The sequence below is a fragment of the Canis lupus genome, chromosome 36, assembly GCF_011100685.1.
Source record: "Canis lupus familiaris isolate Mischka breed German Shepherd chromosome 36, alternate assembly UU_Cfam_GSD_1.0, whole genome shotgun sequence".
NCBI lineage: Eukaryota > Metazoa > Chordata > Mammalia > Carnivora > Canidae > Canis > Canis lupus.
In genome coordinates this window covers 15,785,135-15,798,399 of record NC_049257.1, presented here as the reverse complement: position 1 = coordinate 15,798,399, position 13,265 = coordinate 15,785,135, and the positions used below count along the sequence as shown (strand labels likewise).

Here is a 13,265-nt window from a genome sequence, read left to right as displayed (position 1 = left end):
AAGCTCTTTTTCAAAAAACAGGATTATTGCGAGAAATATTCTAGAAATATTTACAATGCGAACAAAAGGAGCTATGCTTAGAGTTGGAGCTGAGCTTTAAGTACACACCTGGCTCCAGAAGCGGATACACCCTAAATACTGGCTGGTGCTGGGCCCCCTATGAGGGCAATGGGTCGGTGCCACTTAAGTCTAGTTTCTGGCTGAGGAACTGCAGGTGAACCACGGTGCAGCTCCCTTAGGCATTCATGCTACCACCAGGTCAGTAACTGATGAACCTCTTTTTTCTTATTTAAAAAACAGATATAATATGCATTTAATTTCATTCAATAAATCAATTCCACTTAACTTACCATCTCTTAGAAAACTTAAGAAAAAGCAAACATAAGACATGAAAAATTACATTAAAGATGTGTGACATACTGGAGAGTGACAAGAGCATACATGGTAATTAAGAGTCATCATTTAAATGCACCACAAGAAGAAAAAATAAAATTACTGTAATTTATTGCTGTATCTATGTTTTCCAGTAGAGCTATAATATTATAAGTAGCCACAAAGTGCCACCTTCTGGTTTAAAACTGTGCAACATCTCCTTTATTTCTTTTTAAATGCCATTTTTACGGTGGACGTATAAAGCAACAGCAGCAGTTACAAAATGTTATCTGAGTAATTCTGAGAGCTCTAAACAAAGATCTGTGTATAGGCTGAATAAAAAGATGTTCAATTAATAGTGCACATTGTGTAACTTTTAACAAACATCTTTAGTTGGAATTTTCATGTAAACCTTTAGAGGGATGTGACTCACAGAGACCAAAAGTAAAATAGCTTTTCCTTTCACCATTTAGTGAGGTGGTCTGCATTCTCAAAAACGATTTACAAAATACAAGAAATGTTGAGTGTGAGTACTAGGCATAAAATATTTCATTTTCTTACAGAAGGAGCAGCAGGGCGACAGGGAGCCTAGCGGATGCCCTGTCACCACCTTTCCCAAAGATGTATACCCCCAAGAATGGCAGTGGAAACCTGGCAGCAAGCCACTCTTACAATTCTTTTTGGTTGTTTTAAAATACAAGCACTCTGACACTTCCCAACCCTGCCTGTGGGCCCCACCCCGACTCGGCAGGCCCCAAGCCCACGTCCTCTTCCTTAGTTTTCCCCTTAGAATTATGTACAGGATGCCTACAGATACGGTACAAACTAGTGTGAAATTAATGATAGTTTGCATTTCCAGACACGCTCCCGCAGTTGGGGAAGCCCACCATGCCGCTTCCGAAGACCGGTTCGAAGTTAGGGTGACTCGGAGGCACTTGCATCCGTAACTGCGGAGACAGGCTTCTCGCTGGTCGGGGTGGATTCGCAGACTTTGTCCTCGACAGCGCCGGGGGCCTTGTGAGTGGGAGGCGTTGCATCCCCAGCAGGTGTGGGTGTGGGTGCGGGTGCAGAGGCAGCATCTGCCCTTGCGGTGGTTGTGACAGGGTCGGAGGGCGGGCTGCCGGTGGGCGGGAGGGAGGGCAGCAGCTCCCCTGAGCTTGCTGCAGAAGACACCTCTGGAACCAAAGGGAATGACGGGAGGAACTCGGATGGCATGGGGAGAGGTGCCATGCCAGACAAGTTTCGGGGAGGCAAGGAAGGAAGAGGTGGCAAACCTAGGACAAAAACGGCAGAGATCACACATCCTCCCAGCACTAAAAAAGCAGTAGTCATCATCACATGACTGTTTTAATTTGCATTTCATTAAGGAACTGAAGCCAAGGAGAGACAACACAAATCACAACCTCTGCGTATCCTCAGGCAGAAGCCAGGCCAGAGTTAAACACCCGTCACAAGAGCAGCTGGCCAGGAGGACCGGTTCTGGGCTTCTCCACTCCAGAACCTCCCCGTGGCTCAGCCACTCCAGAGAAGTGAGTCTCCCAGTCAGAACAGACAGAAGCACACCCAGCAGGCAAAGCGGCCACCCTCGCATAGGACAGGAGAACCCCGTTCACCCCAGCAGGTGAGGCCGAGGCGGAGCTGCCCTCTGGACAGACAGCAGCAAGGGCGGGGGGCGGCCCAGCACCCCCGCAAGTACCCAGCCTCGGGTCAAGCCCTGCGACTGACCAGCAACCATTACACCTGGTGGGTTTACTGTGACCAATAATACACTTCAAGCATTTGAACTGCAGAATGAAGAAAAAGTATTAGGAAATCAAGGAAAGGTAGGATGTACAACGCATTCAGAGCAACCACGCGGCTGGCAAAACCCTCAAAGCTCTTAAGAGTTTGTGAATTTGGGGGAAAGGGCAGAAGAAGCCAAGAATACAGGGCATAAAAGAAAAAACAAAGGGAGTGCTAAGATAAGTAAATGGTAGAGTTTACAGTCTTCCTTTGTTTTTTAAACCACTGTGCTGAAAAGCAAACAGGCTAATGGGGACAGGGAATGCACACATGCAGATAGGGAGCGGCACGGCAGGGGCAGTTATAATCCGGACAGAAACAGGACAACGTACGCTCAGCGACATCACTCATGGGCCTAGCTACGGAAATTAGGAAATGACAGCCCTGACCTGCGGCCACCTCTAAGTTAAAGGTGATGTGGGTACTCATTAACCAGAAGAGCAGATTTATTGGGCCCTCTGCTGCTTCATTTCCACCAGTGCATTAAATCTGAGTGTAAACACTTGAATATTGGCTAGCTTAACTATTTGTAGCTAAACTATCTCAATAGTTTTGATGATAAAAACATCTGTTAATAACAGAGAAGATTCATCAAATAACAAATGCAGCCAGCTGAACGAGGATGAGAATCTCCCAGCCCAAGGTCCTCGGCCTGGCTGCTCCAAACAAGCACCACTGGCAGCCGCCCAGAACAGGAGAGTCATGGGGAGTCCATGCACGCTCACGGGGTGAGCTGCACATGCCTTCTGTCTGCAGCAGTTACAGCAATGCCCACACCACTGGGCTTTATTTCCGCAATTGTCTTTATGCTACTTGGGCTGTCAGGGTGCAAGGAGAGGAAAATGGAGAAGAGGCGGCCAAGGAGGAGAATCACAAAAATATTTTCTTTTTTTAAGCTTTTTAGATAAAAGAGATTAATATTTGTTTGAAGCAGCTGAAATCTGTTAAACCGATCTAACCTTTCCAGAAAAAAGTGCAATAGAGGATCTGCTTTCCTGGATAAAAGCTTTTTATTAGACAGAGTCCTAGGAAGGCAGGATGGGCAACATACCCGGGTTCACGAGTTCTGGTAAGCTGACGCCTGGCATGACGTGCGGTGTGGGAAGGTTGAGGTTGGGGAGGGCAGGTAGGTTAGGTAGTCCTGTTGGTAAAGGCATCAGACCTAGAGAGAAGGCAGAGAACAGAAGGTAAACTACTTCCTCTGGGGAAAACATTCAATCCTTGTGTTTTGAAAAGAATACTACCCACTTCAAAGTGAGAACACCAGACGTCCACTTACTGGGTGGCAGTTCTGTGTCTGACATTAACAAGAGCGAAACATCTCACTTAAGTGAAATGTCTTTCTGTACCTAAGTGATCTAAGTGATTAGATGGCTCAGTAGGCAAGTGTTAAAACACACGAGGACTTGCAGATCTGAGAGCCAGAATGACCACGGCCTGCGTGCCGTAGAGAAAGGGCTGATGGAGCTCAGCTAGTGCGGCGGTAAATGCAACTAAACAGAATTCTCTTTGATGGCTGAGGTTTACAGTCCCTCTGGCTTTTTAATATTTTGTTTCCTGAAATAATTTCAGACTTAGAGTTGCATGAGTAGTTTAAATAAGGAAATCCCACACATACCTTTCATTCAAATTCCCACGTCAACATTTTACCATACTTCTCTGCCACTGTGTATCTGTGTACACATTTTATTAATGGTTTAGTATGTCTGTGTAATGACATCTTTAGTCATACGATTAAAGGCTCTCACAGTACAAGTATATTTGATCTCTGAAATAATATTTGATTGTTATCTGATGGATAAAGACACTTGGTCTTCACTGGGAACAGTAAGAAATATAAAAATTTAACTTAATGTTAGAGCTTCTGAACAACCTAATATGGAACGCTTTCTTTCGGGACAGGATGCCTATTCCTCTGAAGAACTACTAGAGAGCCCCAACTAAGGAAGCACTGAAGGACAGAACTTTTACACATTCCTCCTTCCTGCCTCATGCTGCATTGGATGGGTAGCTGGCTGAGCATAAGGAGCCTGAGCTCAAAGCTAACAGCTGGTACCTGACAGCTTGTTGCCACTTGCTCTAATTTATCATAAAGTTACAGCAAAGATAAAATGAGATTAAAAGACAAAAAATCACCACACAGGTATAAGATTTTTTCACTGTTTTTAAAGATGCACAGTACTAGGAATGTTATTATTACCACATACATCTCTGGTCTCCTGCTGCTTACCTGGTAATGTAGTAGCTGGGTTCATTGGTGGCACAGAAGCGAGGGACTGGTTTACTTGTGGTGGCAATAATGGTACTGTTGGTACACCTAAAACAAAAACATGATCTTTAAAAAAATATCTAACAAATTCAGTTGATAAAGAATGGACAGATGTTATTAGGAGAGTCTTCAGTCCCCTCCCCTTCCCAGTATGGCAAGGTCTTCGTTCACTGGGACTTCATTCAGTCCTAGTTTCAGGCTGCCTCACTGTCTTAGCTGGTCAGCATACTTGGCCTGTGGCCTTTACTGAAGACTGTTACCAGAGTGCGGCCTAAGAGGGTAGAAGGCTCTGCAAACCCACTCCAGCTAAGCTCTCTGGACAAGAATTTTATACACACACACACACACACACACACACACTCCAGACCTAAGCAGGGCTAGATTAGAAAACTGTCTCAGAAATTCAGAAATGGGACTCAAAGAGTCTAGTCAATGTCTATTGGACTCTTGCACCAGACGTCACATAAACCTAAGGCTGCTGGGGGCAGTGGGGGCACATGCTCTGTGAAACCACGAATGCTGGTCTGTGAGAGGGGAGATGATGCAGATGGCCTGAAAAAGACAAGAGTATGCGGGCCTCCAGAGATGGAGAATGACCTGGTTTCCTGAATTTCCGTTTCCTCTTGCTCTTTAGGTTCTGTGACACTCCTCTGAAGTCTTTTTACTAACGTCAGCTTGAGGAGGTTACGTTCTCAAATGCAAGTAACTCTTAGGATACTAAATGATGAAGGTTATCTACTAATGTTTACCACCTACTCACTCATATGAGAGGTTCTGCTGTCCAAACAACGGGAGTAATGCACATGGATTCCAGATTCTGTCTTACAGAAATCTGCTAAAATATGGTAAGCAGAAATGAACTGTGCCTCAAAGTATGAAGCAACACTTTTCAGACAGTTAATTCTTTATTTTTCTCGTATATTTTCTTTTCTGTAGCAATGGGAGGCATGTAAAAGTAGAGGAGGGTTCTTTGCTTTTATCAGATTCGCAGAAAAGTTGGGTGACCGATATGTTCATTCAAAGTTTTGGAGGGCACCTATTGAATATCAGACATTGTTCTAGGCACTGAGGCACTCTATAGCATAAAGAAATTACAAATTCCTACCTTCAGGATATATTCTGATGAGGGGCAGGAAAAGGGAGACTGATGTTAAAAAAGTAAAATACACAGCATGTGTAAAATGGTGTGAGTTATCTGCAGAAAAATCAAGCACGGGAGGGGACAGGAAACACGAGGGACTGCACTGAAAAGGTCGTACTGATTAACATCACTTCAAAATGATCTCTTCATTTTCTAAATTATAATTCCCAAATTTGCAAATCCAAAGTTTTCTTATTTTCTTAAAAACACTTTTAATGTTTCTACAGTTACTTACTGGGCTACTTTGCAGCAATTTAATTAAAAAAGACAGGTAAATAAAAAATAAAAGTGTGTCACGTTGCTAGAATATTCACTTTTTAAATTGATTTACTCAAAGTGAAGATGTTGATTTCAGTGTCTTCTGAGCAACTGATTTACATTTCTGTCTTTTAACATTCAAGAAGCCATTTCTCTACAGTAGAACAAGGCCAGGGATCTCAGTGCATGTGCTTACAAGACAATACAAGTGTAAGTATGATGTAATGAGGGGAGATTTAAAATGTCAAAAAGAAACTGAGATTTGAAGAGAGATGTCAGCTATTTCAAAATCAGAAGAGCTCTGATACGGCACTGGAATACTTAAAAAGAGAAAAGAATTATTCAGACACAGAACAGTTTGCACCTGTACAAGTCTATTCAGGAATAAACTAGAAGACCATCTGATGGAATCCAAGAGAAAAATCACAACAGACAAAAGGATTCCAAAGCCACTCAAATGAAATAAACTTTCGATTCCCTCCCAATTGATCTATGACTTGATATTGATGACATTCATATTTCATTTCCTCTAGGAAATGTTCTAAACCAGGATTGTGGTGATGACTGCACAACTCCATAAATTTACTAAAAAATCACTGAGTTGTATGTGTACAGTGAGTTAATTTTATGGTATGCAAATTATATTTAAAAAAAGCCGGGGTGAAAAACAGCAAAGAGTAGGAGGTACAGAAGCATGTCACCATAGTGCAAACTGGTGAGGCTGGGTGGTGGGGGTTCATAATACCGTGGTGTCTACTTTTGGCTATGTCTGAAATTTTGAATTCTAAAAAAATTGAAATTTTAAATTATATCTAGAACTTATCTTTGGGAACAAAAATAAAGACTGTGAAAAGGGCTGGGATTTGAACAAGGGGACCACGTACAGAGATCATACCTACATCTTGGTGAATGCATCTATTAAGTCCATTCCAAGACCAAGTAGAATATATTCTACTAGAACACAAATATTAAAAGGAGCTCAAGAGTAAGTATTAATGAAATAAAACTAAACTATGTCAGTATTTCACTTGGTCAACATTTATTGAGTAAAAATATACTCTTGGTATTATGAAGAAACAAAATCAGAAAACAGGTGTTTTTAAAAAAGGCAATGGAAAAATAAACTCTACAGAAATATCAAAATCTAGATCACGTGACCAAGCAATCCAATGCCTAGGAATATAACCAAGAAAAATGAAGACACAGGTTCTCGCAAAAACTTGTACACAAATGTTCATAGTAGCATTATTCCTAACAGCCAAAAAGTAAAAACAACCTAAATGTCCCACAACTGATAAATGGATAAATAAAATGTGGAGTCCATATGATGGAACATAATATTTAGCCATAAAAAGGAAGTATTAATATATGCTACCACACAAGTGAACTTTGAAAACATTATTCTAAGTGAAAGAAGTTTGTCACAGAAACCATGCATATCACATGAAATGTCTAGATTAGGCAAATCCACAGAAAAACAAAGTAAACTAGGAATTGTCTAGGCCTGAAGGGTTGGGGAAAACCGTGAGTGACTGATAGGGCATAGGGTTTCTTTTGGGGTAATGAGGTATTCTAAAATTGACTGACGTGATAGTTGCACAACTCTGCAAATACACTGAAAAATGGGTGATATAGTACGTGATTTATATATTGATGAAGCTGTTGGAAAAAACCTAAACCAAGGAAGGACTGTACTGGGTAGAACAAGAAATAAGGACAGGGAGGAAGACATACATGTGTCCACTGAGCAAGACTTAACCCCCAGGGAGAGAATGGTGTCCTGCTCACTTTTGTATCTCCAGTGTTTACTACACAGAGAATACTGCAAACATCTGTTGAGTAAATAGAGCAAGTAAACAGAATTTAAAGGTACAGTCCTGACTCTACCACTTTTCCAATCTAAGAGAAGCCCAGACTCTAAAATATACTGAGAAGAGGTTTAAATGCAGAGCATATTTACAATTTTCAAAGTACACTGGCATTAATTTTTAAAATTCTAGCTTGAGACAGAAAAGAGTATCATGTAAAAAGAAAGTAGGCTGAAAAGAGAATATAATTTCTTCACACCTGTACTGAGAACATTACTGACAGCTGGTGGAGCTGAACTAATAGAAAGTCCAGACAGACCCTGTTCAATTTCTGTAGTTCCTGGTGGTGACAAAGATGGGGGATTGACTGAGGACAGCTGGACCTGCCAAAAACGAAAGAAAGAAAAAATTACTCAAGTTCACTTGAAAGAAAATACAGATACTATCTTAGGTCCTACAGATACCTTTTTTTTTTTTTTTTTTTAAAGATTTTACTTATTTATTCATGAGAGACAGAGAGAGAGAGAGAGAGAGGGAGGCAGAGACTCAGGAGGAGGGAGAAGCTGGCTCCATGCCGGGAGCCCGACGCAGGACTCGATCCCGGGACTCCAGGATCACGACCCGGGCAGAAGGCAGCGCCAAACCGCTGTGCCACAGGGCTGCCCTACAGATACCTTTTTTAAAGAAAGTATGTATGTATGTATGTATGTATGTATGTATGTGTGTATTTATTTATTTTTAAAGATGTATTTATTCATAAGAGACACAGAGAGAAAGGCAGAGACATAGGCAGAGGGAGAAGCAGGCTCCCTGCAGGGAGCCTGATGTGGGACTCGATCCTGGATCCTGGGATCACGCCCTGAGCCGAAGGCAGATGCTCAACCACTGAGCCACCCAGGTGTCCCAGAAAGTTTTTATTTAAATTCCAGTTAGTTAACATACAGCATAACAGGAGCTTCAGGTGTACAGATAGTGGGTCACTGCCTCCGTACCGGGTGCCTCCTTCACCCCAACCCCCTGGTTAGGATCTGTTTGTTCTCCAGAGTTAAGAGTCTGTTTCTTGGACTGCCTGTCTCTTTTCTTTTCCCATTTGCTCATCTGTTTTATTTCTTAACAGACACCTTTTTTGATCATACTAGCTGTCAACAGTTTTCACCTGGCACTTCCGCCATCAGACGCTCCTTCCTATTTTTGTTACATGTCCAGGACCATGCACTATAAAATTTCCCCATCCTGTCACTTCCAGTCTCCTGACATGTGGCATCTCCCCCATTACACACACTGCTTCTAGTTACTTCCATACTAGGGGGAGATTCTCCTTTTTCTTCCTTCATAGCCGTAATCATTTTTACTCTACCTTTAAAACCCCACCACTTTCCTCTTGTCTGAGTTCTCAGCCAGTTTTTAACTTTCATTGTTCGTGGAAGAAAACGCTCAAAGCCTTAATACCATGGTAGCGTCCTTACAAGTGTCTCAAGATGTGTAACTGCATGAGGCTATCTCATCTTTTCTCATCAATGAATGAGTGGGGCAGCCAGACCTCTACCTTCCAAGCTGGGGGAGGGCTGAGTCTACGTGGATTCTGTGGATGGGCAGTTTCACCTCGGGATCCTCCAATTTCTGTCAGGTCCAGTGCCCTCGGCACATCCCAACACAACCTGAATCCCCGCCCTTTTCACTAGCTGCCATTTCACCCACTGGTCTTCTCATACTGCCCACAGGCTTATCCAGGACAGGAACCACAGACAAGGAGCAGCAGACATGGCAGCAGGAATCTGAACATGTAACCACATGGGCTCTGGCTGTCAGGTTATGGCAGGGCTGAGGAGTGAGGAAAGGTTCCACTTTCTTAGTAGCTCCTCTTCCCTTTCTTTAGAATTGGGGATGGCCAAACTGTGTCCCATAAAATGACAGTGGTGGCAGCCCTTTCTTTACAACAGTAGCGTTTCCTTTCTCAATGTCTGTTTTTTTATTTATTCATGCAAAGAAGAGTTAACTGTCCTGTGAGGCTTGCACAGAAAACATTTTAAAAGCCTATAAGCCTGCACAAATATCTTATTCCTTAAAGTTTCATTTTAATCCTGTAATAGTCCTCACACAGCATTTAGCTCTGCCTTCCCAGTTAAATTTGTTGAAACAGCAAGCATCAGCTCTCATCATCTCACCTTATCACCCACTATTTGCCCTCTGTCCCCTGTGACTTGACACAACTGCCCTGCCCAGGACATGTATTTTTCACTCCTCTCAGTACCTCACATAGCTGATGTGCCTTTTTTATTTATTTATTTATTTATTTTTTTTTGAAGCTTTGTCCTCCCTTTGGACTTCTCCCGAGCGTCTTTTGCTGGATCCCTTTTCTATTCATCCATTTGAATATTAGGAATGTTCAAAATTTCAACCTCAGTCCTCTGACCCGCCCAAACCCAATTCCTTGACGATTTTTATCACTGTTCATTCATTAGGTTAAATTACCCTCCCTTTGCTGATGATTCCCAAATCTGTATCTCTGGCCTTCTCCTTGGTTCCCGAAATCCAGATCCATAAGGCTACCCAGCTGGATATCCCTACAGGAACTTCAAATTCAACATGGTCAACACTTAACTCATCGCCTGCCCTACCTTCATTAGCGCTACCACCATACATATTGACACGATTCATTTTACTGGAAGTTTTATGATATCATTGGTAGTAAAGTTGTCTTACCTCTGTAAACCCATCTTTAAGAGGAGCAATAGGTGTACCAGTCATCTGTCCGGGAAGAGAAATTTTCTTCCCTTCTTCAAATGGGCGTGTTGGTATTCGATGCAAGTAACCATACCCAATGCCACATCCTAGGCTACAAAAAAAATTTTTTTTTCTTAAAGTTATTGTTATCAATCACAACTAACATTTCTCTGAGGTTTTGAAATACAAAACCAATTTCCACTCTTTTAAACAGTGTCATCCTATCAGAGGTCTCTTCTGACCACACTTCATAAAACAGCACCCTTCCCTCCACCACAGACACGACCCTTACTCTTCTTTATTTTCCTTCAAGTATTTATCATCAACTAACAACACTGCACATTTATTTCTGTCTCCCCCAACAAAATGTTAAGGTCCTTGAGGGCAGAGACCTCGTTTTGTTTACTGCCATAACAGTTCCTGGCACATGGCAGACACCTAATAATTATTTGCTGAATGAATGACATGCAGCCTTTCCACTGAAAAGCTCCAAGCACTTCTGTACAATGATGTCATTTATAAAGCCCCTAGTTGAATTTCAGAACCTGACACAAATCAATCCAAACTAATCCAGATTTATTCTACTTCATCCTCCCACTGCCACCAGAGGCATCTTTCTAATAAGACATAATCACATTGCTTCTGTTCAGTCTGCTGGCCTCCCAATATTCGTTTTTCCCTTTGGAGAATTACTTCTTCACACTGTGTGCAGTGTTGGTGGGATTGTCAGTCAGGGGACCTTGTCCAAACCAAGAAATGGCTCATAACTAAAACCATGCCAATTCACCCCTCTTGTCCATGGCTGCAAATCTCGTGAGTGACAGAAAAAACAAAAAGGCTTTATCCATCCCTTTAGAGTACTAATGAAAACTGCCAGTTTCCTTCCTTTTAAACTCCCTAGCGGTGTTAAGTCCTGTCCTTCCCATGTCTGATTCTTTAGCTGTTTCTTTGATTATATGAGAAATTCTACAATAATAAATTCATGTCTGCTTATGACAACAACTGGTTTCTGTTTGGAACCAATGACCCCCACAGGTACAATATTTCACGGTCCCACTGCCCGAGGTGTATCCAAATTCCTGACCATGACATGTAAGGTCCTTCATATCAGATTCCACCTTCGGTTTCCATCATGATTACTTTTATCTCCCAAACTACTTGATACTTTCTGAGAAGGCCACACACAGGTATCTCTGTGCCTCCCTCCTGCCAAGGCATCTGTTATTTCTGTGGATACTACACCACCAAAAGCTGGGAGAGCAAGCAGTGGCCAACTCCAGCTCTTCTGAATTCAAATCTGATTTTACAATGATGCTTCATATTACAAAATTACTTGTTCCTTTGCTCCCTTTTCGTCCATTCTATGATCAAATCTGCAATCCTTACTGAACTAGATCTCAGATTTAGAGGAAGAAAGTAAGATTAAATAATTTAAACTGATCAATGGTAGCCTTTCAGAGGTAAGGGCATTTTAAAACAAGGTTCTTATTAATCAAAATAATAAGTGGTTGTAGAGAAAGCACTGAGGCTACAGTGAGACCCTCTGCAAACTTAAAGATAACCCAAGACTGAAGCTAAGAGAAATATGCTGAAATCTGAGCAGCCTCTAAATAAGGAATGAAACCCAGAGACACACATCTGTCAAATGGGAAGACTCAGGAAAATGGTCTATATGGATCTGTCTAAAGCAATGGCTGATCAATGATATTAAACCTTGTCAAAAAGAAAAATATCTTCTAAAGAAAAGGAACAATTGCCAGAGCCTAGAAAAGGGCTCCAAGAACAAGCACGTAGCAGTACTTAGCAAGATGAAACATTAAAGAATTAGTGATGTTCTTTGCAGTTGGACTTCATCATCAGAATTTCTTCCTTGTACTTTTTTAAAAAAAATATTTTATTTATTTATTCATGAGAGACACACACACAGAGAGGCAGAGACATAAGCAGAGGGAGAAGTAGACTCCCTGCAAGGCGCCTGAATCAGGACTCGATCCCAGGACCCCCGGACCACAACCCGAATCAAACGTAGATACTAAACCTGCATCCAGATGCCCCTCTTCCTTGTACTTTGATTCCATATTTACCGAATACTTTTTTTTTTTTTTTTAAAGATTTTATTTATTTATTCATGAGAGACAGGCAGAGACATAGGCAGAGGGAGAAGCAGGCTCCACACAGGGAGCCCAATGTGGGACTCGATTCCGGGTCTCCAGGATCATGCCCTGGGCTGAAGGCGGCGCTAAACCGCTGAACCACCCAGGCTGCCCCCGAGTACTCTTGTGATACTATTCTGAGTACTCTTCTAACTGGACAGGGGAAATGTTTCCACTATAAACTTAAAAATTTACCATCTAATAAATACAACAGCTTCTCTACAAATTTTATTTATATAAGGCAGTCCCCTCTGAAAGGAGTCAATTTTGAATGCCTTGAGATCATACTTCTGTGTTTACAAACCTGGACAATAGACAATAACTTGATCAGGAATTGCTCTAGATAGTCCAGATTCTTAAGATGATACCTCTATCTATTTTCTCAAATTGCAACAAGCCAGGTTTCTGGTTGCAACATATAGTCAGCTACAGAATCTCAGGTAGTGTGGGGAAAGATATTATGAACAAATAGGGTCTTTCTTTTTCTCTGTCTCAACTAAGTCATCCTCTTCCCAGCAAATGTTGGAACTTTTACAAAATACTTATAAAAGTTTCCAAAAAAAAAGAGAAAAGAAAAGTTTCCAAACCCTAGGCTTTCCTACAATTATGGCTTATGCTCAAGAATTCCTCAATTACACAAGCCTTTCAAAATAACGAAGAAGTTGTACAATTTAAACAACATGAAAGACCTAAAGAAGCAAAGTTAAGTCTTCATGTTTTCCTTTGGCTTTTTTGAAATAGGGAACTGACTTGATGAA

The 13,265-nt window shown here is 41.7% G+C and overlaps 1 protein-coding gene across 1 annotated transcript in view; it reads right to left on the bottom strand.

Moving 5' to 3' along the window:
• Positions 1-482: 482 nt before the first annotated feature.
• Positions 483-13,265, bottom strand: part of GORASP2 (golgi reassembly stacking protein 2) — a 38,186-nt gene continuing 25,403 nt past the window's right edge. Inside the window, exons 6-10 of the mRNA XM_038584807.1 lie at positions 10,334-10,466; positions 7,890-8,013; positions 4,385-4,471; positions 3,206-3,316; positions 483-1,646 (exon numbers count right to left, since the gene is read on the bottom strand). Coding sequence (XP_038440735.1) covers positions 1,288-1,646; positions 3,206-3,316; positions 4,385-4,471; positions 7,890-8,013; positions 10,334-10,466 — 814 coding nt within the window. The 3' untranslated portion in view covers positions 483-1,287. The remainder of the gene's footprint in view (positions 1,647-3,205; positions 3,317-4,384; positions 4,472-7,889; positions 8,014-10,333; positions 10,467-13,265) is intronic.